Source organism: Neoarius graeffei, chromosome 27, assembly GCF_027579695.1.
Source record: "Neoarius graeffei isolate fNeoGra1 chromosome 27, fNeoGra1.pri, whole genome shotgun sequence".
In the NCBI taxonomy this organism is placed as follows: domain Eukaryota; kingdom Metazoa; phylum Chordata; class Actinopteri; order Siluriformes; family Ariidae; genus Neoarius; species Neoarius graeffei.
In genome coordinates, this window is record NC_083595.1 from 51558997 (window position 1) to 51586442 (window position 27446).

Sequence of the window (27446 nt, forward strand, 5' to 3'; positions counted from 1 at the left end):
CCATCAGACACACCCCCTCATACCCCCCTCATGTTCTCCATCAGACACACCCCCTCATGTTCTCCACCTCTCAAAAGCCAGATCATACAGGCCCAAACCAGCTGAGTCACAAGACTAGAGGTAACACATTCATACCCTCACACACACTCTTGGTGGCCTTTCACATATGTCAGCAGTGTCTGCTTGACCGGTTTGATCTTGCCATCTCCATAAATATTCTCACGCTGACGTACACTTGGCCAAGTTTGTTATACAGCTGTCCTTATGCTCACACCGTGGGGACGCGAATACCCAAACGGATATGAGGTGTGTGTGTGTGTGTGTGTGTGTGTGTGTGTGTGTGTGTGTATGTGTGTGTGTGTGTGTGTTAAACTCACAGATGCAGATAGTGGACAGGAGGCGAGTGGCGATGTAGGGAGGAAGGCAGTTGGGGAATGCCGGCTGCAGGACGTAGTTTGAGAAAGTGAGAGCGATCACAGCCAGCGTGGTCGGGTACATGATCCATACTGCACTCCACAGCAACAAGAATCTGGGGTTTCGATCATACAAACAACATCCATAAATCATCATCATCATCATCACTCTCTCACACAAACTTCCAGAGTGTTCCAAGTTACACTCATGATGCCCATGGTCTATTCTAAACCTATTTTCAAACGCTTTGTTCACTGATAAGGGCCCCGGTCCCTCAGCGCCGATAACTCTAACTCCAACTCTGACTCTCTGTCTGCCTGAATTTAGTTCCAGTCTGGAGCAGAAACACCACAATTATAATCCCCACTATAATATCACTCGGTCCTGACACTCAGGGAAAAACACATGCAGCTTAGGAATAGTCATGGAAGTTTTTTCAGAGTAGTAGCACATTATTCCGGGTCGTACTGTACAGCTCGGACTTCAGAACAACCCATGTACACACTCCGGCGGTTGACATAATACGGACAGGTCACGGATTACAGAAACATAATAAAAAAAGGATACAAAATATGGAGTGGTTACGGATTTTAATACGGATGCATCACGGATGCTAATAATTTACGGATCGGTCACAGATGTTTCAGGACATTACAGATTTCATCACGAATGGGGAAAAAAAAAGAAAAAAAAAGCATCACATAAAACATTAAGAAGTCTAAAATAATTAAATGCCGAAGTTCATAATTAAAATATCTTACCCACTGTACGTTTACTTTATTAATTCACTATTGATATTTCACGGAAAATAATCATATCCGTGAATAAAAGATCCGTGCTTTGTATTATATGTATTTATTTTCCGTGAATCCGTATTCCGTGACTATCAACAAGGATGTACAAAGATGTTCAGGAAAAATAACACGTGCTCAAACAACGTCACATGGAAACAATTCCCTGATTGGTCAGATGGTTTATGGGATCAGGTCCAGGCCTGGAAAAATGGCTCCAGAAGGAATCTCACCGATACGGATAAACCCAGGCCTGGGCTATAGACCCTTTTCAGTCACGTGACCTTCGTAAACGCGACCGCCATTTTGGACATGTAGTGGACTTCGGCTCGAATCGGTTTGAATGCAAGGAAGGCGACAAACATAAAAGAAAAAGGAGCGAGATGCAGAAAACTGTATTTACTAGTTTACTGTAATTATGATCTGGCAGCTATTTACACCGGATCCAGTGTAAATAGCTGCCGGAGCCAACATCCGAGCTTGCCGGAGCGTGCTCCGGCACCTCGGCCGCGAGCTAGCGCGCTCCGGCACCTCGGACGCGAGCTAGCGCGCTCCGGCACCTCGGACGCGAGCTAGCGCGCTCCGGCACCTCGGATGCGAGCTAGCGTGCTCCGGAACCTCGGACGTTGGCTCCGGCACTGGATCCGGTGTAAATAGCTGCCAGATCATAATTACAGTAAACTAGAATGGAAAGTTAACAGCAATGTAATGCCTTTTCTGGCTAATTTTATTCGTCTTACCTCCAACAAAGTGGTCACTACACAAGCGTTGGTATGCCGCTATCCATCTTCTCCGTCGGTCAACATCTACCAGGATCCGATAAAATGATAACCCTTGCCTTGTTTGTTGATGGTTACTACATCCAGGTGCACAACAATATAGTGGCATGATGGAAGTCTTGCTGAAAATAAACACTTTCTTTGCTGCCGTTCCTCAGTGTTGGCTGTGGTAAACTACTGGTAGTACATGTCCAAAATGGCGGCCGCGTTTGTCGTGACGTCACGTGAAAAGGGTCCATGGGGATCGTTATCAGTCTGGTCTGAGCACCGACCATGAACTGCAGGGGACTGATTTTATTCATAGTTATGGTTATAGTTGTAGGTATTGTGGGACCGGGACTGAATATGGACTCAACAACACTGAACAACTTGCCTCATTTTAATTGTCTGTTCAAAAGTCATCTTTAGCCACAAATTAAAAAAACAAACAAACAAACAAACAAACAAAAAAAACATTCTCCAGGTCCAGACAAATTTGCAAACATACCCTAATTATGGGCTCTTACTCTGTTAAAGATAGTGTGTAGAAATCCAGGCCCTGATGGTCTAACGGTGTACAGCATGTGCAAAGCGGCTATTGGAGTTAAAAATGTACTGTTTGGATTTATTAAAGACGCACAGTGAAAAGTTTGCGATGGAAACGTATGGACAGGTATCTCCATGGCTGACCTCACTGCATATGTATTTATAGGAGGTTCCCTTATCAGAACATAACGATTTCCTGATGCCAATTTACGCTGCTCTTGGTGGACTGCGTTGGTCATTATTAAAAATAAATAACTGCAGCTGTATTCAATAATTTATGCATTGTTAGTAGATCTCATGCAGAACTGGCCACTCCCACCAGTGTTTTTTTAAATTATTAGGGCCCGAGCCCTATGGGCGAAGGCCCTATTGTTCTTGTAAGAGTTCACTATTATATTATTCTTCCGTCTTCTTCTTCCGTCTTCTTCATTTTTCTCCGCTGTTGGGCCATTTTCGGGGCGCTTGCCATGGGCGGAAACGCACGAAATTTGGCACCAGTTCCGAGAATTGCCACCGCTACTCAGAACCAGACGCCCAAACTTGGCCGGGCCTCAATAGCGCCCCCTAAGTCGTTGTGATTTTGGCCTCCCGCATTAAGGTGCCTGGGTGCCATGTAGTTTGTGGTAGTGGCATGCCATTTGGTACGCATATGTATCTCACTAAGCCGGACAAAAATGTAATGCCAATGCATTAGCCACGCCCAACAGGAAGTGAGGTAATTTCACTTTTGTGCGAAATGCATGGCCACGAAGATGGCGCAACTCCTCCTAGACCGTTCATCGGAATGTCACCGTAATTGATACACATCATCTACAGACATGGCTGACAAAAGTTACTAAATACGTTTCACGTAGGATAAACCCTTCAGAAGTTATACGTCAATCAATTTTCGATGCAAAATTTTACATGCTTAAAAATTCATAACAAATCTTCTGCTTGCTCAAAACTGCTCATGCTTCACACGCAGGTCACTCATTGGGCTTCTGACATGTTACCCAATTTCTGTGATGTTTCGCCACTGGGGGCGCTATTTTTGGGCAAAAATTCCAATCTTTCCTCAAATTTGGTCAAACTTCACGGCCACCCTCTTACTACCTCCCATGTCATGTATACCACGTTTTGGGAATTTTCGTCCATGGGGGGCGCTGTTTTTGGCCGACGCAATTGCTCCAAAACGGGTTTTTGGTAAATAATTCCATAATGCTTTTCCTTCACACCACTACCTTGTGATAGTTCGTTGCTGTTGTAGACACTTATTTTTCCATCTCATCATCGCTCATGTACAGCATAGCGCCACCTACTGACATGGGAAAAACCAAAAAATTTCTTCTTCAAAAATCTATATCTCATCTTCTATTTACTCAATTGTCATCAAACTTCATAGGCAAACTCTTCATAGCTCACCTGACATATACGCCAAATTTTGTGCACTTTCGCCACTGGGGGCGCTACTTTTGGGCAAAAACTCCAATCTTTCCTCAAATCTGGTCAAACTTCACAGCCACCCTCTTCCTACCTCCCATGTCATGTATACCACATTTGGGGAATTTTCGTCCATGGGGGGGGGCGCTGTTTTTGGCCGACGCAATTGCTCCAAAACGGGTTTTTGGTAAATTATTCCTTCATGCTTTTCCTTCACACCACTACCTTGTGAAAGTACGTTGCTGTTGTAGACACTTATTTTGCCAACTCATAATCGCTCATGTACAGCATAGCGCCACCTTCTGACATGGGAAAAACCAAAAAATTTATTCTTCAAAAATCTCTCTCTCATCTTCTATTTACTCAATTGTCATCAAACTTCATACGCAAACTCTTCATAGCTCACCTGACATATACGCCAAATTTTGTGCACTTTCGCCCCTGGGGGTGCTGGTTATGGCAAAAATGATATTGCAGCTTCTGATTTGTCAAACTTGGCAAGCGAACTCTTTACAAGACCCTTATTGGGGCGCTTGCCATGGTCGACGACGCACGAAATTTGGCTCCTTTTTCTTAGACTGCCACCGCTACTGAGACCCAGAAGCCCAGATCCAGGCCGGCCTCAGGGCCTCTATAGCGCCCCCCGAGCTCCGTTCAGTGCGAGACCCTATTGTTGCCATGTGTCCATTTCTGTGGTTTGTCGCCATTGTGGGAGTAATGTCTCTTGCCGAAGAAGCTGTGGAAGGTTTTTCGCGGGGACGCATGCCCCCGCCCCCCTTGGCCGCTGGCGCGAGGGCCCGTCGAGGCCGCTTGCGGCTTTAATTATTATTATTATTATTATTGCAGCCTCATGTTAATTTGCCCTGCTTGGTAACTCTGGCCCTTAATCTGCTGAACCAGACGTCTGGTTTTCTCTAGAGAGTCTGGTGCCTTCTTGCTGACTTCGACAGGAAGTTAGCTCGCATTTGACTGAGATTTTAACCCAAAGCTCATCAGCAAACTCACAAGACCTTTACGTTGCCTCTTAAAGACCGAATTCAGTGAAGTAGATAGAAATACAGCAACGATACCAGGCTTCAACTTTTGCTTTATTGTGTCCCAGCATCCAAAATCCAGTGTGTGAGATTGAGGTGTGAACACACCGCTTTAGTGTGCAGATTGCTTTAAGATTCTGAAGCTTGTGGCCAGAAAAGTGTACATGAAACTACGAGACGAGGAGCAAAGATTGCACTCTTTTAAAAAGCTGGAATTAATAACCGTCTGAAGAACATCGAGTGTTACAGTCGAAATATTCATAAATACTAATGTTTATCATCCTGGGATTGACTCCTGACTGTCACATGACCCCAGGGCCAACATTACATGACAGGCGTTTAGCAGACGCGCTTACCCAGCGCAATATACAACATACCCAGAGCAGCCTGGGGAGCAGTTGTGGATTAGGTGTCTTGCTCAAGGGCACTTCAGCCATTCCTGCTGGTCCAGGGAATAGAACCAGCGACCTCTTGGTCCCTAAGCTGCTTCTCGAACCATTAAGCCATGGCTTCCACCCAACAAAATGGAAGAGTAAAGATCGCAGTTTGTTGTTACAATTTTTCTGTCTGACAATATATTTTTTCAAACAACTATACCTTACATGAAGACGTTCACATCAAAAATGAACGCTTGTCTGAAAAAAAGCGACTTTTTTTTGTAATAGGTTTGATTTTTCTAATATTTCTCATTTCACAGATATTCAACCAATCAGGACGTGGGTTGTGTAAATGTCATCAGCATCACACTGCTGCAGGCTGATCGGACTCTCATTCACTTCGTGTCTCAAAACCCAGCGCTGTTTAAAAAGAGCAGCAAAACTGATAAAGATAACGACTTTAAAGACGTCTGGAAACAAAATAGTCGAGGAGCTCGGAGATGAAAACAGTGGGTGTCCAGTCCCTGGTCCGTAGCCTGCTTTGTGACGTGGTGTAGCGAAGCTTGGTATCACTCTCAGCGAATCCTGAACCAAGCAGCGAAACTCCCTGCGTCCTCAGGAGAGGGACAGGACACGCCCAACAGTTTGTTTTTCCTCTCCTTTATTTTGTAAAAGGGAAACGAGCATATCACCACTTATTGATTACATCACGCAATTATTTTTGTGAAATGTTTACATAATCGAGTTGCGTTTAATGTGAATATTAATGTCATGTTAAATTCATTAATTATTTTTCCACACTTTTGCATTGTTTATTCACATCATGCTGTACATGTAAAGATCTTAACTTTGAGTAAAATCTGTTTTGGCGATTCTTAAAATGAAAAAGCTGCGTACAGCGCACATACAAAAAGTTATTTGTTTTGCAAGTTTTTGGGGATTTTTTTGGATGCTTGCATACTGCTGGCGTGCTCCGAGGGTGGACAAAATTTCAAAAAATAAATCATGTTATTCGATCCACATTTCACTGGATATGAGCAATCACGCGCTCTGATTGGCTACTCTACTACTAGGCTATCAGCTCATATACCGTGAGTAGAAAAAAAAACAAAATGGCGGAGCGTGTTGCTGAACCAACCGAGGACGAAATAAAAACTCTACTCGAAAACAAAACCCCAAAAAATACACAAAAAAGTGCAACAAAACATGGAATGAAAGTATTTAATAAAAGTAAGACCATATCTTTTTTAATTTTAAACCTGTCATTTAACCGGTTTGTTTACATTCTAAGTGAAAACGATTTTGTAGGACGTTTTTATTTATCAAATTTGCAAAAAATAAAAATGCTCTGTTTCTCAAAATCCAGTGAATGTGGATAGAATAAAACAGTCATTCCACTCAATCTCGTCGTACATGGATTATAGACAATTTGGTGCTACGCACCTCGTCAGCTATCAGCTCATGTACGACTCGATTTCATGGAATAACTTAAATGTCAGATCATATTAGGAGACATTTGTATAATGTATGATAATCAGCCAGCAAAACAGCAACTGTTGCATTTTGTTGTAAAAACTGACACTTTTAATAAACGTCTACAAAAACTCACACCCATCTGAAATACTAAAAAGGAAAAAAAAAAAAAAAATCAATAAAAATGAATATTTTCAAGATTTTGTATTTGCTAAAATATTGTGATACCTGTGACATCACAGGGAAGGAATTATGAAAGCATAAATGCAAAAGAACCGACTCACTGAGTCACTGTCTGTAAAGCGTCTTTTCACCTGAAAATTTCGAAAGAGAGAGAAAGCAAATCCCTCATACCCCACCAGTCCTCCAAAGATTTCCGTCACGTAGGAGTAATCTCCCCCAGATTTGGGGATGGTGACGCCCAGTTCGGCGTAACACAGTGACCCCAGAGCACAAATCCCTCCACCGAGGACCCAGACAATGAGGGAGAAGCCCACGCTGCCAGCATGCTCCAGAACCCCCTTCGGAGAGATGAAGATACCGGAGCCAATGATGTTACCTGCACAACACAAGCCAACAAACAGAAGACATCATCCTCAATGATCAAAGGTTTCACTCCATCAGATTATTTGCTGAAATAAAAGGTGGATTATTGTGGTTTTTTTTTTTACCTGAGCACATCAGCATCACAAACATGCGTTAAAAAAACAAACAAACCCCCAAAAGTGCTCTGAGAGCACAATACCCCCCACTACAATACAGTGGAGTTTGAAAGTTTGTGAACCCTTTAGAATTTTCTATATTTCTGCATAAATATGATCTAAAACATCATCAGATTTTCACACAAGTCCTAAAAGTAGATAAAGAGAACCCAGTTAAACAAATGAGACAAAATATTATACTTGGTCATTTATTTATTGAGGAAAATGATCCAATATTACATATCTGTGAGTGGCAAAAGTATGTGAACCTTTGCTTTCAGTATCTGGTGTGACCCCCTTGTGCAGCAATAACTGCAACTAAACGTTTGCGGTAACTGTTGATCAGTCCTGCACACCGGCTTGGAGGAATTTTAGCCCGTTCCTCCGTACAGAACAGCTTCAACTCTGGGATGTTGGTGGGTTTCCTCACATGAACTGCTCGCTTCAGGTCCTTCCACAACATTTCGATTGGATTAAGGTCAGGACTTTGACTTGGCCATTCCAAAACATTAACTTTATTCTTCTTTAACCATTCTTTGGTAGAACGACTTGTGTGCTTAGGGTCGTTGTCTTGCTGCATGACCCACCTTCTCTTGAGATTCAGTTCATGGACAGATGTCCTGATATTTTCCCTTTACAATTCGCTGGTATAATTCAGAATTCATTGTTCCATCAATGATGGCAAGCCGTCCTGGCCCAGATGCAGCAAAACAGGCCCAAACCATATGTAGTGGAAGTTCTTTATGTCTATCTATTATAGATATTTTTTAAGTTCGTTTCTTAGACAAGGATTTTTTAAACTTGTTACCTTGTTAACAGTTTCGGCGAGAATCTTCCACCTTCTTCAGAAACAGTCACCAGATGTCGAGTGGTGACGTGCCTTATCAGCTGATGTTGTGTTACGGAGGCGTGAACGTCCCGCCCAATTTGACAGGTAGTTCACGCCTCCTGCGGTCAGGTCGCTCCTCCAGGACGGCGCTCCAGGTGTGCGACAGTGCATACGCTCCCTCATCCCGGTTCATCGTCCTCTGTGCCCGCTTGCGTATCTCCACTGCCTCTAAAATCCAACGCTGGTATCTATTTTCTTTGTTTCTGAAGAAGGCGGAAGATTCTCGCCGAAACTGTTAACAAGGTAACAAGTTTAAAAAATCCTTGTCTAAGAAACGAACTTAAAAAGGCCCAAACCATGATACTACCACCACCATGTTTAACAGATGGGATAAGGTTCTTATGCTGGAATGCAGTGTTTTCCTTTCTCCAAACATAACGCTTCTCATTTAAACCAAAAAGTTCTATTTTGGTCTCATCCATCCACAAAACATTTTTCCAATAGCCTTCTGGCTTGTCCACATGATCTTTTGCAAACTGCAGATGAGCAGCAATGTTCTTTTTGGAGAGCAGTGGCTTTCTCCTTGCAACCCTGCCATGCACACCATTGTTGTTCAGTGTTCTCCTGATGGTGGACTCATGAACATTGGCCAATGTGAGAGAGGCCTTCAGTTGCTTAGAAGTTACCCTGGGGTCCTTTGTGACCTCGCCGACTATTACACGCCTTGCTCTTGGAGTGATCTTCGTTGGTCCACCACTCCTGGGGAGGGTAACAATGGTCTTGAATTTCCTCCATTTGTACACAATCTGTCTGACTGTGGATTGGTGGAGTCCAAACTCTTTAGAGATGGTTTTGTAACCTTTTCCAGCCTGATGAGCATCAACAACGCTTTTTCTGAGGTCCTCAGAAATCTCCTTTGTTCGTGCCATGATACACTTCCACAAACATGTGTTGTGAAGATCAGACTTTGATAGATCTCTGTTCTTTAAATAAAACAGGGTGCCCACTCACACCTGATTGTCATCCCATTGATTGAAAACACCTGACTCTAATTTCACCTTCAAATTAACTGCTAATCCTAGAGGTTCACATACTTTTGCCACTCACAGATATGTAATATTGGATCATTTTCCTCAATAAATAAATGACCAAGTATAATATTTTTGTCTCATTTGTTTAACTGGGTTCTCTTTATCTACTTTTAGGATTTGTGTGAAAATCTGATGATGTTTTAGGTCATATTTATGCAGAAATATAGAAAATTCTAAAGGGTTCATCAACTTTCAAGCACCAGTGTATACAGCAAATGAAGTTGCAATATGTGTATTACTGTCCTATAACAAAGCCTTCTGCCAAGTTTCGTGAAATTCCTCCAAAAATTGTGACAGGAGTTGATTTCAGAAGGCCCTTTCCTGAGATGGACGGATGGACATCACCACGACATAATCCCCTTTCAGGCCTTTTGGCCAGCGGGGAATAAACCCCCCCCCCCCCCCCACACCTGGATAGAAACTCTGATGAAAGTCACAGTAATTTGCACTAGCTGTTACAAACCGGGACGTCTGGTCACCGTGTCCTATAGATCCGTAACGGTAAGAGATAGAGAATGACACCAAGTGAGGAAAAGTTGCGACCTGTCGCCCTGAACAAAATTAAAACAGCTGATTGAAAAAAAAAAATCATGAAAGTTGACAGAGTTGTAAGTGATTGAAAAAAAAAAATACCATCACGTTTTTCATGGATCATTCCAGATTAGTGATCCAAATCAGCACAACGTAATTCAGCCCAGAGGTATTCATGTAAACATTACAGCAGGATGCACTTGTACGAAAAAAGGCGGAAATATCGCCAGAAACACCCGAGCTGCTGGTACGGTCTGGATTTATTTGGTAAAATTCATACATGTAAAAGATACAGTATAAATAGCACTGAGGACAAAGTATAAAATACACTTATTTCCAGTGTGATCCTCTTGATGACAGCAAGAAACAATAAAATATAAAGAGACAATAATAAATTGACAAAATTGTATAAACAATGAGTCAAACAAAAAATATGCCAACTGTAATTATCGCGGAGTCCAACTAGATTACGGAAATAGCACCAAAATGATTAAAAATTAGTTACACACACACACACACACACACACACACACTAAAACTGGGTTTGGAATTTACTCCATAAAAACTTTCACCTGTTTCTTAAAATGATGACGCGTTTGACTGGATTGCAGTGATGGAGGTCGGCTATTCCACAAACACATTCCTGTAAACCTAAAAACTCTGAATGGTTTCTGTAAAGTGTGACGTCACTTACAGTACACGGCCGTATTCGACAAAATGGACCACAGCGCCAGCGACGTTTTCTTCACTGATTTCCTCGAGTATTTCAGACAGTGACACGAATAATGATGATCATGATAAACAAGCATTACCATATCAATTAGTTCCACACAAGTGAACAATAGAGTTGTTTTAGTTTGTCATTCTGAGAACACGAAATCAAAGCAACATGCCCAAACGTCAGCCGCTTAGCTGCATCAGCAATTATTACGTTTATGCCCAAAGGAACTCAAAATAACATCATGCTTAATAAAAAGTTAGGGAAGCCGTAAAAAGCGTTTTCTTACCCTTTGAACTATTTTGCGGACTACTGACCGTGTGGTCTCGTTTGTCTCGTCCGCTTTTTGGCAAAAGATTGTGGGAACCGCATGTGGATTCAGCGTTGGTGTGTATGGTATTCTTAAAGCCGGTGCATCAGAGCTGTTTGAGTAAAACAATTTTCTTTAGAATGTTCCGCACACACGAGCTGCGTGAAGCAGTGTTTGTTTATCCTCTTTCTGCGTTGCAGCAGGGGTTGGACTGTCTACTACGGTAATTACGGTAGGCTAGCCTGGGGACATCTTGATGAAATTTTTCATGAATGAGCCAAGAGCAGGCAGCATGGTGGTGTAGTGGTTAGTGCTGTCGCCTCACAGCAAGAAGGTCCGGGTTCGAGCCCCGGGGCCGGCGAGGGCCTTTCTGTGTGGAGTTTGCATGTTCTCCCCGTGTCCGCGTGGGTTTCCTCCGGGTGCTCTGGTTTCCCCCACAGTCCAAAGACATGCAGGTTAGGTTAACTGGTGACTCTAAATTGAGCGTAGGTGTGAATGTGAGTGTGAATGGTTGTCTGTGTCTATGTGTCAGCCCTGTGATGACCTGGCGACTTGTCCAGGGTGTACCCCGCCTTTCACCCGTAGTCAGCTGGGATAGGATCCAGCTTGCCTGCGACCCTGTAGAACAGGATAAAGCGGCTAGAGATAATGAGATGAGTCAAGAGCATGCCAAGCGTGCTAACGAGTGCTTATGCTGCCAGGAACGTGTAAAAACTCGCACACTTGCCTCTTTGACAGATTTGTTTGTAGGTTGTCTAGCAAGGTTACAGTCCGCAGAATGAGGCGTCACGGCAGCACTACTTGTATCGGGGATATAAATATGAGAAGTTACCTTCCCCGTTCAGTCACATAGGAGTAAATCAGCTGTTCACGCTTCCCTCGCTGTTTATTAGCGACATCAGTATTGTCTTTCCCCCTCCACTTTTTTGTTGGAGAAATGGAATTTCTTTTTTTTTCCATATAAACTTAATGAAATAATCTCCAGCCAGAGGCAGCTTCAAGTCTTACTTGCTATGCAGAGCTTCCATGTTTTGCGCCCAAATAACGTCAGAGCACTGCAGGAAACAATTGGGGGGGATTTTTCTGATTGGTTAAAATATTTTCAATGGTGGCCTCCATGAAATCGTCCATTCTGCATAGAAACTGACTTTCGGAGATGGATATCTTAGTTGTGTGAGCTCCTTATTTTCAATTATTCACATGAATCGTTAGTTTATATCAACATCTATCTTCATAACTGTATTTCAAAATGGGTTTTCTTTTCTTTTAAAGGGGTTTCTGATGACCTGAGAGATAAGAGCCAACACAAGTGAGAATCAAGCAAACTGGTGTTTGTTTACACTTCAACTTGCAGCACTTTGTTGTAAAGATGCGAATGAAAAGCTTAAAAAAAAAAACTTCCACGGGCAAAAACAATACAAGATTCATTCGGCAGCGACTTGATCCCGAGGTCCTTTACCCAGCCACGTACAAAACAGTTGTAAGCCTCCATACTCTTCCACGCTTTCATCTGTTTTGCGGTGTAGAAGGACGTCTGCAACACCAGATAGTTGGAGATGTCGGGGAACTCGACTGAAGGGTAGTTTTCGAGATTGTATGACAAAGCCTTCTTTTCCAGACTGTAGGGGTCGATTCCATTGCACATAGCGATCTTCTGAAGATATCTAAAGCCAGCAGTGGCTTCTAGATTACGAGCGTACTCTGATAAGTTATCGTTAGTTGTTTGCACTACGGCAGCTGTTTAGACCAGCTAAGAAAAGTCACTTCCAGTAAAACTGCTAAGAAAGAAAGAAAAAAAAAAAAAAAAATCACATGACATGACTGAAACCCAGCAATACAGCTTCTTTAAGTTGGAACAAACTGCCTGAGGACATCAGGAACATTAAGCAGAGTTTCTCGCATAAGAAGTCACTAAGAATTAAGACAGCATTTAAAAAAAAAAAAAAATCAAAATCATATGCAGGTAGCGTAGCTGCTTTGTGACAGTGTTGTAGTTGAGTCGCTAAACCTCGAGTCCGAGTCCAGTTCAAGTCCAAGTCATTAAAGAAAATTGAGTCGAGTCCACTATTGATCCAAGTCAAATCAGAGAACAAGACTCCACCCGCACCATTTGACGGTGGCTGTTGCTGCCTTTATATGAAACCGTTTACAGCATGCGTGTGCTGGCCGGAGCGCGCCCGAGAGTCTCTGATGCACGTGCCAAGGTGCACAGGTGTGACACTCTTACACAAAATTCGTACAAAAATTAATACAGATATAAAATCTTATGCCAAATTATTATGGCATGCTACAAAAAAATAAAGAAAAAATCCGAGTCCTCGTCTCCAATTTACGAGTCCGAATGCAGTTAATGCACGAGTCCGAGTCCAAGCCCGAGTCATCAGTGCTCAAGTTCAAGTCATGAGTCCTTAAAATTAGGGTACGAGTTGGACTCAAGTACTACAAACCTGCTTTGTGAAAGTTGCATTGGATCGACGATGTCCTGTTGCCCGATAGTTCCTTTTTTATTAGTCTTTTGTTCTATTATTTTCCCTTTGTGTAGATCAAACTGACTTTCTTTGTGTGTTTGTTCACTGCTCCTAATGTAATGTTCTCGTATTATGTTTTTTTCTGAGTGTAATTTTTTTTTTTTTACTGTGGACCCCAGGAAGACCAGCAACCACTTTGTGGAAGCTAATGGGGATCCAAATAAAGAATAAGGTACACACAGGGGGCGGAGTTTGACTATATTGGAGGTGTGTATTTTTTTTTCATATTATATATATATATATATATATATATATATATATATATATATATATAAATAAAAATTTATGGATGGACATGGATACCACCCCCCCGCCGGGGGTGAGAAGGATATATATATATATATATATATATTTTTTTTTTTACATATTCTTGCATGATTTTGGTTTGAGAGTATTAAGTCCAGGGGTGGCACGGTGGTGTAGTGGTTAGCGCTGTCGCCTCACAGCAAGAAGGTCCGGGTTCGAGCCCCGTGGCCAGCGAGGGCCTTTCTGTGCGGAGTTTGCATGTTCTCCCCGTGTCCGCGTGGGTTTCCTCCGGGTGCTCCGGTTTCCCCCACAGTCCAAAGACATGCAGGTTAGGTTAACTGGTGACTCTAAATTGAGCGTAGGTGTGAATGTGAGTGTGAATGGTTGTCTGTGTCTATGTGTCAGCCCTGTGATGACCTGGTGACTTGTCCAGGGTGTACCCCGCCTTTCACCCGTAGTCAGCTGGGATAGGATCCAGCTTGCCTGCGACCCTGTAGAAGGATAAAGCGGCTAGAGATAATGAGATGAGTATTAAGTCCAATATTAAATACAGAAATAAAATAAAATGTCCTCTACGTCTGTATACGGTCATGATTTATAACCCGAGTCACCCCGAAGAGGGCGTGCTCCATTTTCACTCTGGTTCTTTTCAAGGGTTCTTCAAGGTCCCCCCTCCCCCCTCTCCGCGGTCATCTCCGATTTGTTTGTTAAGGATCGAAATTGACGTGCGCATTTCTGTAAAGCTGCTTTCTGACGATTTCCATTCTTAACAAAAGCGCTCTATAAATAAAATTTAACTGACTGTGAAAGGATCATCGCTCATTGTTCTAAGCAGATCAGCTCTTCTGATTCTTTTCAGTCCTGTTTTCTAGAGAAACGGTTCAGAAAAACGTCAGCTAAAAAAAAAAAAAAAAGGATGTCAAAGTCAACAGATGTGGAGCTGTTAAAATCAGCATTAAAGTCCATGTTGGAGTAAACTCTGATCTCTCAACCCAAAAAACAGAAGGTGGGTTTGTTTAGACTGGAGAGTATCCTGAATATGAGTGCGCGCACATGTGTACTGTATGTGTGGTGTGTGTACTCTTCTGTTCAATAACGACTCCTGTCAGGAATGATTTGAGGCTCTCCAGTAAAATTCTCAAGCTTGCAGAATCACATGATCTCATTTGTTGGAAGTTTACATGTCTAAATGACTAGAACCAGATCCTCTGATGAATCCAAGACACTGAAAACCATGAAGAGTTTTCGCAAGTGGTGCTAAACATTCCCAGGTCCTGAGTTCCTTCAACAAACCTAGTCACGCATCTTTTACTGAAGAATTGGAAGATAAGGTGCTTTCACATCTACTCGTTCATTTGCTGACTCTGAATTCGGTTGGACACTCAAAAGACTAAAAAGCCTAAAAGTTCATGGTGAGGCATGTGGGAATGGAACCTGCCTCATACAGGTCAGAATACAGCGATGGAGAAATCACAACCATCACAACTATCACCCGAGCATGCAGAACATTCTTTAATCAGAGAACCCAGAACCTTCATGCTGTGAGGTGACGGTGCGAGCTACTGCACCACCATGCCACCCTCATTTCACAGCTTAGATCAGGAATAAATCCGGGATCTTCCTCCCTCTGGGTCTCGTGTGTCTTTTCTAAAGCAGTGCGTTATTGATTTATCTAACGCTCCTCAGACGGAGCAGCACTTAGAAGCTCTTCAGATGATTCAGAGGAAGAAGAGCAGACAGCGGGTCACCACATCCTCCCTGTGTGCTGAGAGCCGAGCCTCAGTGAACGGACGAAAACATCACAGGGTGGAAACTCAAGACTGCATTAGATCTCAGCACTACTGCTCAGAGAGAGAGCTGCTGAGAGACTCAAGTGGAGGGAGGAATGGAGGGATGAACAGACAAACAAACAGATGTAATGTTGAACAGCTGAATGAATGAATTAATGAATGGTGGAAGGAAGGAAGGAATAGATAGACTGATGGAAGGACGTGCAGATAGATGGAGAGATAAATGGATGGTTTCAGGGATAAATGCATTCATAGATGAATAGGAAGGATAACGGAGTTGATCAATGTGTAGATTTATGGATGGAAGCATTGATGAAAAGATGAATAAACAGATGAATGAATGGATTAATGCATTAATAAATGAAGGAATGGATGAATAGCATGATCAATGCACAAGTTCATGGGAAGTTGAACTGACAGAAAAATGGATTAATAGAGGGATGAGTGGATGGAATGAATGAATGAATGAATTGATCATTGGGTAGATTTATGGCTGGATAGATGGAATGATGGATAGAGTTACTGATGGACAGAAACTGATGGATGAAATGGATGCATTGATGAAAATATGAATAAACGAATGAATGGATTAATGGACAGATGTATTAGTAAATGAAGAAATGGATGAATAGCATGATCAGTGCACAAGTTCATGGGAAGGTGAACTGACAAAAATGGATTAATAGAGGGATGACTGGATGGAATGAGGGAGCGAATGAATTAATAATTGGGTAGATGGATGGATTGACAGATTTACTGATGGACAAACTGATGAATGAATGGATGAAGGAATTGATCATTGGGTAGATTTATGAATGGATGGAGGGACAGATAGATTTACTGATGGACAGAAACTGATAGAGGGATGGATAAATGGATGCATTGATGGAAAGATGAATAAACAGATGAATGAATGGATTAATGGATAGATGCATTAGTAAGTGAAGGAATGGATGAATAGCATGATCGATGCATAAGTTCATGGGAAATTGAATTGACAGAAGAATGGATTAATAGAGGGATGACTGGATGGAATGAAGGAATGAATGAATTGATAATTGGGTAGATGGATGGAATGACAGATTTACTGATTGACAAACTGATTGATTCATCCATTCATTCATCATTGGGTAGATTTATGAATGGATGCATTGATGAAAAGATGAATAAACAGATGAATGAATGGATTAATGGATAGATACATTACAAAATGAAGGACTGGATGAATAGCATGATCAATGCATAATTTCTGGGAAGCTGAACTGACAGAAGAATGGATTAATAGAGGGATGAGTGGATGGAATGGATGAACTGATCGATGGGTAAATATGCAGATGGAAGGATGGACAGACAGATGAATGAATGAATGAACGAACGAACTGCTTAGTGCATGGATGAATGGGGATCCGTTAGATGAGTGGCTGACTGAGTGAGTCAGCCACAGTCCGGCACAGAATGGCACAGTCCGGGATGCTGACCCATGACTGCACACTAACATCCAACTCTAATCTCTTCATCAAGTTTGCGGATGACACGACTGTGGTGGGTCTCATCAACAATGGTGATGAGACAATCTACAGGAGTGAGGTGAGCCGCTTGGCCATGTGGTGCAAGGACAACAATCTCCGTCTGAACGTGGAGAAGACGAAGGAGATTGTTGTGGACTTCAGGAGAGAGCACACCCAGCATGCTCCACTATCTATCAACGGTGCTGCAGTGGAGAGGGTGAGCAGCACCAAGTTTCTGGGTGTACACATCTCTGAAGACCTGTCCTGGAGCAACAACACTGCATCACTGGCCAAAAAAGCCCAACAGCGTCTGTACTTCCTCCGCAAACTGAGGAGAGCAAGAGCCCCGGCCCCCCATCATGCACACTTTCTACAGAGGCACCATCGAAAACATCCTGACCAGCTGCATCACCGTGTGGTACGGCGCCTGCACCGTGTCCTGCTGCAAGACTCTGCAGCGCATCGTGAGAGCAGCTGAGAGGATCATTGGTGTCTCTCTCCCTTCTCTAATGGATATTTATAACTCCCGCCTCACCCGCAAAGCCATTAGGATTGCAGGTGACCCCACCCACCCATCCATCTCACAGCCTCTTCAGCCTGCTGCCGTCGGGGAGGAGACTGCGGAGTCTCCGGGCCAAAACCAGCAGGCTCAAGAACAGTTTCTTTCACCAGGAGGTCAGGAGGCTCAACTCCCTCCCTGTTCTGCCCCTCCGCCCCCCTCTGCCCCCTGCCACAGATTCTGCTCGCACACCCCCCTGACCCCCCTTCAGCATCCGACATGTCACCCTCACAGTTTACCCCCCCCAACACACACACACATCTCATCGTTCATTAACACACTGAACTCAGGGACCGCACATCTCACTTTACCTCACTCATTTGCACTATTCCGCACTACCTCACCTTAACAGCTGCTAGTTTGTTTATACTGCTTATTTCATGTTTACCTGCTATACCTCAAGTGCTCTTGACTATATTGTTTGCTTTTTCAATTATTCTATTTTTATTTATTTCATTGCCTGTTTGCACCGTGGGTCAGAGAGGACTGAAATTTCATCTGTGCTGTATGTCGAGCATGTATAGCATATTTGACAGTAAAGTTGACTTGACTTGATGAATAAATGGATGAACTGATTGAGGGATGGATGGACAAATTAACAGATATATATTTGAATGAATGAAGACAGATGGGGAGGGTGAACTGATGAATGAATGAATGAACACATCCAGTAAATGAGAACAATGATCATAGCATGTATTATGTACAGTTTGGTTTTTTATGTACCATAAAGCAGCAAATAATGAAATAACTTTTTTTTTTCTCGCGGTCCATATCCTGCGCTCTGATTGGCTGGCTAGTGGGTCCAAATCCTACGGTATAGACCTCAGTTACGGACCTCTGGGAACTCGCTCGTTCACAACAACAAACATAGTAGCATTTTTTTTGTCAACGTTTATCTTTTTTTAATAAGATTTATTTAAAAGCTTATCAAAAAGCTTATACATTTTTGCCAGCATTTCTCAGGAGAATAGCATTAATTTTACAGCATGGATAGCGATAACGACAGTGTTCACAGCAAAAGCGAGTTTTACTCCCCTGAGGAAGAAGAAATAAAAGAAAACATTTCAGGAGAAAGCTAAAAACCTGTAACTGTTGCTAACACCGAGCAAAAACATGGCTGAATCCTGAATGACTCAATTTTGTATAAATAGGGGACTACATAGGCAGCAAAATATAGTTTTTTTCCTGTCATGGAAGTGCACTTGTATACCGAGGAGGAAGCCATTTGCATTACAGCCGTGAATGAGGATTCAAAATGGCGGCTCGCCTCGGCTCGGTTTTCCCTTTCGGGCGCTCTCGTTTTCTGTTAGAATCTGGTAAAAAGAAAAAAATAAATATATTATTTACCAGCTTAAGGTCGGTCCGTATGGTGAAATACCGTGACCTCGGCCTTGAATACTGACCTCGGCCCAGACGGCCTCGCTCAGTACTTTCAAGACCTCGGTCACGGAATTTCACCATACGGACCTCCCAGCTGGTAAATAACATGTATGTATTTTGGTCTTTATGTCTGTAAAGAAGTGGAGCTCTGTAAGCGACTGTAACTCATCACTGTACCTGTGACACTTATTTACCAAAACAACCACTAAACCGCCTGTAAGCTCTTTTTTTTTTTTTTAAATTCCCCTGACCACACTTTGGTATCCAAAACAGAAATTTGGGTCAAAAACACAGCGACCTACAGCACAACCTAAATCTAACACCCTTTCAGGAAGAGAGTGGAGTCAGATTAATCCCTTTAGCATCAACAACAATGCAGCGGAAGGTTTTTATCGAGTAACGCACCTGGCAACAGTCCATTATATACATATAAAAGCAGAAATACAAGATAACATCGTGCAACACCATGAAATAAACTCTACAACATCAACTCGACTCGGACCTCAAATCAAATCTCTGGAAGATCTTCAGGTGCAGTTCCTGCAGACGTAATGGATCATGTTCATGGAAATGAAGGGTGTTGACCAAATCCTGTTCGAATCAGAAACTACAGAGTTACTGTGTCATTACGTGGAAATTTGTTGCACCAAAAACAAATGCGAACAAAGCTGGAGTTCCACTGAGAGTGTTTAAGGTTATTCCTCGTCAAGAGATCCTGATAAAATATTGACTGCATTCTGGAACAGACTGTGTAATAATGTCTCTGTGTCGGAGAGCACGCTGGCTGGAGATCCTCGAATAATCGACCTGCGATTAAAGACAACACTGATTTCATGTCAGGTTTTTTCCTCTGGTGGCGCTAAATCATCAGCTGATAATGCAAACACGTCACATTAAGACCTCTGATCTCAACTCTCGAGCAAAGACTAATTTTCCTACATGCATGAAAAAATGTGGCACCACCCCTTCGTGTACTCTTGCCCCACCCTCTTTACCACCTCCTGCCTTAAAACTATATATTTGTAAAGATTCTTTATCAAAAGTGCACAATCTTGTCACTTGGTTGATATTTTTTTCAAAAGGATTTGATGTGTAATTTTTTTTTCAGTGTGCGTGAGCTCTATCTTTTTGGTGCTTACGTCACCATCCTTTCCCTTGATAGGGCAAACACAGGAAACCATACATTTTCAGACATGCGTGTGACGTGCTTGGGGAAACCCACAGTCAAAAGTATTGTCACGCATCTCTGTCCTTTTCCAGAGGAAGTTGTAGTTTGGGTGTGGGAGGAAACAGTAAGAATGTAAACAGTGAATTAAAAGGCAGCAGCAAACTTTAGCCTCTATAAACCATTTATACCGTCTTTATATCATATCATCATTATTGTTGGACTGTTTTTAATCTTTTTCATACATGCACATGCAGTGTTGTTCATCTCCAAACCCCTCGAGACATTTAGTGTCATTAGTCTCGAGACTATTCATCATTCTCAGTGTCACGTCTCTGGTCTCTTTACAAACTTTTACACAAAATCACAAATCACGGCTTTTTAAAAAAAAAAAAAAAAAGGATTCGTCCTATCATCCAGAGATTGCGACTTCGAATCCCAATGATGCCACAGAAATCTATGACCAGGAGACCAAGAGAGCAAAACTGGCTGTGCTCTCAGGGAGGGAGGAGTGGCATACTCACTCTCTCACTCTCTCTATATTATAGTGACGCTGGCCAGTCATGGGTGTCTGTAAGCTCGTGAATATGGAAGCGGGCCGATAGCGCTTTCTTCTGAACAGATGTGCTCGGCTGGCATCACATGTCTCAGAGGAAGTCATGATGACCTTCACCCTCCCAGGTCGGCAACTGTCATGTGATAGAGGAGACCTGATAGAGGAGGTGGGTGGGAACTGGCCAACAAGGGAGAAAATTGTGGAAAAATCTCAAATTTAATTTTTTTTTTTTTAAATTAGACAATACATATTTATTTAATTTATTTATATAATCATGTACGATGAGATTGAGTGGAACAACTGCTTTATTCTATCCACATTCACTGGATTTTGAGAAACAGAGCATTTTTTTTATTTTCAATTTTTTGCAAATTTGATAAATAAAAACTTTACACAAAACATCCGACAAAATAATTTCCGCTTATGCGGACTTCTTAAAAACCTATCGATGGCGGCACGAATTGACTTTACTGCTTTTTTTTTTTGTAGGAAGTGCCGTCTTGCTGTTGTGCCGAGGTATAGAATTTAGGCTTTAGACATTTATTTAATTCTTCCTTGGGCATTTCAGTTCTGTAATCTTCAAACTTCTTTGAGCTTCTGAACCAGTCTAAAAAAATTCAACAAATTTTAATGCTTAAAGATAAATGTAAACAAACCGGCAAAACAACAGGAGCAATTTGAGAAAAACGCAATAATAATAATTCTTAAAAAAAAAAAAAAAAGTTCTTACCATCAAATACTTTTATTACATATTTTGTTGCTTTTTTGGGGTTCTGGTTTCGAGTAGAGTTTTTATTTCGTCCTTGGTTGGTTCAGCAACACGCACCACCATTTTGTTTTTCTCTACAGAATAAATAAATAAAAATTTTATATTACACACACCCCATGCAATAAACTCCTTAGTTTTGATTTTTACTGATTTTTTTCCTGCCACTGGAACCAGCTGCATCATGCAACAGTCCTAAACTGTGTAAATTTTTTATTAGCAATTCTGTAAAAGATATTGCCATATTTTGTTAAAAAAAAAAAAAAGACATCATCTCTCATTTTGGTCAACATCACATATTTTGGACCTGAATGTTAACGATTTTTGTTCGTACACACTTTTCTCCCCCCATTTCAGATAAAATATTTATCTTTTCCCCTCATGGTATTCCTACATGTAGTTTCTGGGTTTAAAGGGGTGAAACATCTGGGAAGGGCGGCTCCCAGCTGATGACCCTATGATTGGCCCACTGGCACCGGCAGAGGTGCGACAGGCAGAAACGCCCCACAGGTAACAAATACCTACCTGTGCTTCCAACCTGAACATTCCAGGACATTTAACTGATATTTAGAAAAAGTTCAAATGCTCGTTATTTTTTTAAAAATAATTCATCCCGAAAGTGTGAACTATCCTCAGGCATCATGCATAACAAGACGCCTCATTCTGGTTCCAGGTGCCCGTTTCTGCTGTAACTGTGATAATATTTACTTCCACCAGTTCTGAGCCTTTAATTACTTTCTAATTATCCTTTTCTCAGCCACAGTTGAATTCAGGATCAGGTGCATGCCTGAACAGGCCTGCTGTCCTTTTCTCTCTTCTTCAGGTGACGAACATGCTCAAAACTTGTGATGAGTCTCGAACAGACGACCGGCTGAACATCCCTCAGTTCTCAGCTTTCAGCCAGACAAAGACTGGCCCGCTCTTTCCTGGTTATTTGTACCGAACTGTTTAGAAGCATTTGCAGTAACTAAACATCACCATTATGTCCAATCACCCTCGATTTCTTCCAGACAACAGTTCTTTCTTTTGGAAATAAAAAACGCAGAGCAGGAAGGAAGCGTTTATTTGGACTGTTTCTCCTGAACATGTAAGATTTGTATAGAATTAATGCGTCTCTCATTTCTGGCGCTCAGCCACAAAGTCAGCGGCTTTTCTTTCTCAGCGTGTTGACGACCTGTAGACCTACGGATAGTCCATCAAACGCCGGCATTCACCCCAGGCATGGCAAACCCTGGCATGAAGCATCGTGGGAATTTCAATAAGGGCCCATACTGTGCTTACTAACAGAATGCAGGCAACGGTAAACAGACGCATGCTTCTGTTGCCGTATCTCGCGGAGTAAAAATCACCGAGTCCAGATGACCTTTATCTGAGCAGCATGGAAACATCTAAAACTTTCACAAAGTGTTTGGAGATACAGCTTTTGTGATAACATGTTCTCATGAAGGTCATTCAACAGTCTCCATGTTTATTAACCTTACGAGTACCTCAGCAGGTCGAAATAATCACTGCTGCTGAGTCATGTGTCTTAAAGCAACATCACTACATGCAGAAATGAGTAATTTGGTCAAATATTTTTAGATTTTTGAATAAATTTGACTCTAACATCTCTTAAACTGTAATAACATCAATCTCCACTGTAATATTTTTATTTCAGTCGTTTTTTCCATCTGAAAAAGCTAACAACTTCGAACGTCTTTAAGCTCTGCCTCCTTGGCACAATGTCGTATACAAACTTCTTTCCTGAAAAAAACCCCAATATTTAACAGTTATTCCATGAAATCAAGTTGTACATGAGCTGATAGCCGACGAGGTGCATAGCACCGAGTTGTCTATAATCCATGTACGATGTGATTGAGTGGAATAACTGCTTTATTCTATCCATATTCACTGGATTTTGAGAAACAGTATTTTTATTTTTTGCAAATTTGATAAATAAAAACTTTATACAAAACATCCGACAATCATTTCCACTTAGAATGTAAACAAACCAGCGAAATGACAGGAGCAATTTGTGAAAAATGCGACAATAATAATTATTGAAAAAAAGATACTCCGGAAGCGTTTTTCCGGTTTACATGGCGGCGCACACGGGTGCTACGGCTCGAGGCTCCCCGCTACTTTGCACCCTTTTGTGTTTTTTTATGTCTTTCGAATCTTTTCTGGACACACTCTTGCCACAGCAATACCATCTACAGCCGCCAAGATTTGATAAACATTGGATTTCAGGCAAAAACTGAAGTTACGATCGCTTTTTCACGGACTCACAACATCCCACCGGAGATAGCGAGACCGACGGGAGCACCATGGATTGTTGTCGGGAACGGCAGGCGCCGGAGGCGGCGTAGGGAGAGGAAGCAGAAACGTGGATGCCGGGCAGGTCTACTAGCTCAGCTAAGGAAAAAACCACACAGACCTCCGCTACCATCGATCTTCCTCACAAACGCTAGATCCCTAGCAAACAAGATGGATGATCTACAGGCACAGATCACATACAACCGCTTCATCCGTGAGTGTTGCCTGCTGATCGTCAGTGAATCCTGGCTACACCCGCTAATCCCCGACGCTACAGTGGAACTAGCAGGCCGCACCATCCACCGCTATGACCGGAACGAAGCCTCCGGTAAGAGCAGAGGAGGGGGACTGTGTGTTTACGTGCTCGAGGACTGGTGCTCAGACAGCAAGGTAATCAACACCCACTGCTCACCGGATCTAGAGGCCATGTCTGTCCAGTGCCGACCTTTCTACCTGCCACGGGAGCTAACGGTAGCCATCGTGACCGCTGTTTACATCCCTCCCGATGCTAACATTAGCACGGCACTCGGCCATTTGCTACACATCGTAAACAAACATCAGAGGGCTCATCCGGATGGCGTTCACATCATCGCTGGGGACTTTAATAAAGCATGTCTCAAGTCTGTCCTCCCCAAATTCCACCAGCACGTCAAGTGTGCAACTAGGGGAGAAAATACACTTGATCATGTTTATTCAAATATCAAACATGCCTACAGAGCGACCCCCCTCCCCCACATTGGACAATCAAACCACCTCTCTCTGCTCCTATTCCCAGCCTACGCCCCCCTCAGAAGGCAAACTAAACCAGCCACTCAGACCATCAAAGCCTGGCCTGGAAATGCTCTCCTCCAACTGCAGGACTGCTTTGCCTGCACAGAGTGGAGCATCCTTGAGGATCAGGACCTGGACACATACACCGAGTCTGTCCTCTTCTACATCAAATGCTGCGTAGAACACGGCACAGAGGAAAGACGCATCCGGGTCTTCCCAAACAGGAAGCCCTGGATGACAAATGAAGTCCAGACCCTGATCAGAGCCCGAAACTCGGCCTTCAGGACGGGGGACAGAGCTCTTTACAGCACCGCCAGAGCTGATCTGAGGAGGGGCATCAAACAGGCCAAGGACTCCTACAAGAGGAAAATAGAGGGATACCTGGAGGACAACAACCCACAACAGATGTGGAGGGGCATCCAGGCCCTAACCAATTACAAAGGCCAAACCCCTCCCGCCTCCCCCAGCAGCAGCACACTGGCAGAGGAGCTGAACAACTTCTTTGCCCGGTTTGAGACCACCACCACAAACCTCCAATCACTGCCTCCCCCTGATTCCAGCACCCCACCTCTTTCTCTCTTGGAGCACGAGGTGAGGAAAAACCTGAGAGCAGTGAACCCCAGGAAAGCTGCTGGTCCGGATGGTATCCCAGGGGTGGTGATTAAAGCATGTGCAGACCAACTGGCAGGGATCCTCACCAAGATCTTTAACCTCTCCCTGACACATGCCACCGTCCCCACATGTCTGAAGGCCTCCACCATCATCCCCAAAAAACCTGCCATAGACAGCCTCAACGATTACAGACCAATAGCCCTGACGTCTGTAATCATGAAGTGTTTAGAGCGATCGGTCTCCCAGCACATCAGAGACTGCCTCCCTCCCTCCTTCGACCCTCACCAGTTTGCATACAGGGCAAATCGGTCTACGGAGGATGCCATCGCCCTGACATTCCATACAGCGCTGAGCCACCTGGAGAACAAGAAGAGCTATGTGAGGATGCTCTTCGTGGACTACAGCTCTGCGTTTAATACTATCATCCCGGACATTCTCTTCAACAAACTCATGCAGTTACAGATCCCTCACCCCATATGCAACTGGATTAAAAACTTCCTGACGAGTCGCCCACAGACTGTAAGACTCGGTCCCCACCACTCCTCCACACTCACACTCAGCACTGGGTCCCCTCAAGGATGTGTCCTGAGCCCGCTACTCTATGCCCTGTACACCCATGACTGCTCTCCAACCCACCCAACCAACCACATTATAAAATATGCGGATGACACCACCGTGGTTGGACTCATCTGTGGTGAGGACGAGACATCGTACAGGGCTGAGGTAGAGAAACTGTCACTCTGGTGCTCAGAGAACAACCTGACCCTGAACGTCCAAAAGACAAAAGAACTCATCATGGACTTCAGGAAGAAAAGACAGGACCACGCCCCCCTCCTCATAAATGGAGAACGGGTGGAAACTGTCACCACCTTCAAGTTTCTGGGCACCCACATCTCTGCTGACCACACCTGGACTTTTAACATCAGGGCCCTAGTAAAGAAGGCTCAGCAGCGGCTGCACTTTCTGCGTGTTCTCAGGAAGAACAACCTGGACACTAAGCTGCTGCTGGCCTTCTATCACTCCTCTGTGGAGAGCATGCTGACGTACTGTCTGGGTGTCTGGTACGCAGGGTCCACAGCTGTGGATAGGAAGGCGGTGCAGAGGGTCATAAACACCGCCCAAAAAAAAAAATCATCGGCTGCCCTCTGCCCACCCTGGAACACATCTCCACATCCTGATGCCTCAGAAGAACCAAGGCCATCACAGGAGACCCCTCACACCCTGCCCACCCCCTGTTTGATCTATTGCCCTCGGGGAGACGCTTCAGGTCAATAAAGTCCCACACCAGCAGACTGACAAACAGCTTCTTCCCATGGGCCATCAGGACTGCCAACAACAACGGACACATACACACACACACTCTCACAAACGGACTCACATAAACACCTCCACCCCAACAACCAACAAATCTACCTCCGCTTCTTGTTTAAGCACCTTATATTTATTGCTTTTTATCTGCAAATTGCACATTTTATGTCTCAATTTTGAGAGACTATAATTAACTCCCTGACGTTTTTATTCCCTGACGTTTTTTATTGTATATTCTGTGTCTCTTATGTACATTTTATTTTCTGGTGTATGGTGGCTCTGTGGGAGCACCCTCAATTTCGTTGTATCTCCCGGTACAATGACAATAAAGATTATTCTATTCTATTATTCTATTCTATACGTTCTTACTATCAAATACCTTTATTCCATATTTTGTTGCCTTTTTTGGTATTTTGTTTTCAAGTAGAGCTTTTATTTTGTACTCAGCTGGTTCGGCAACACGCGCCACCATTTTGCTCTTCTTCTTTAGGTTTTTTGGCGGTTTGGTGCCACCAACTGGGCTGGAGTGTGGAACAGGATATATTGGAGGGAAAAATATATTCTTTTAGCCATTTCTGTTTCGTTTAAACACTTGATAAAGTGATATATCTGACTTGATGCACTCCACCATTTTGTTTTTCTCTACTCACGGTATATGACCTGATATCCTAGTAGTACAGTAGCCAATCAGAGCGCACGATTGCTCATATCCAGTGAATGTAGATAGAATTTTTAAAATCATATGTATAAAATGTGATTTATAAACAAAACCATGTTTTTATGACTTATCTTTTGAAGATCTGTTTTTATTTCTTTCAGTGTCGAAGGTCTCAGTTTCTAGATGATCTGCATTCATGTAATGTGCATTTCTACACATATCACTCATCTCATCATCTCTAACCACTTTATCCTGTTCTACAGGGTCGCAGGCAAGCTGGATCCTATCCCAGCTGACTATGGGCGA

At 43.0% G+C, this 27446-nt stretch overlaps 1 protein-coding gene across 3 annotated transcripts in view; it reads right to left on the reverse strand.

Moving 5' to 3' along the window:
* Nucleotides 1-27446, reverse strand: part of slc7a10a (solute carrier family 7 member 10a) — a 91122-nt gene that overhangs the window by 43109 nt on the left and 20567 nt on the right. Inside the window, exons 2-3 of one of the 3 annotated variants that reach the window (XM_060911971.1) lie at nucleotides 7170-7374; nucleotides 378-529 (exon numbers count right to left, since the gene is read on the reverse strand). In XM_060911971.1, the coding sequence (XP_060767954.1) occupies nucleotides 378-529; nucleotides 7170-7374 (357 nt within the window). Of the gene's footprint in view, nucleotides 1-377; nucleotides 530-5342; nucleotides 6034-7129; nucleotides 7375-27446 lie in introns of those variants that run through there. The other 2 variants (XM_060911972.1, XM_060911973.1) reach the window with 2 other exon arrangements.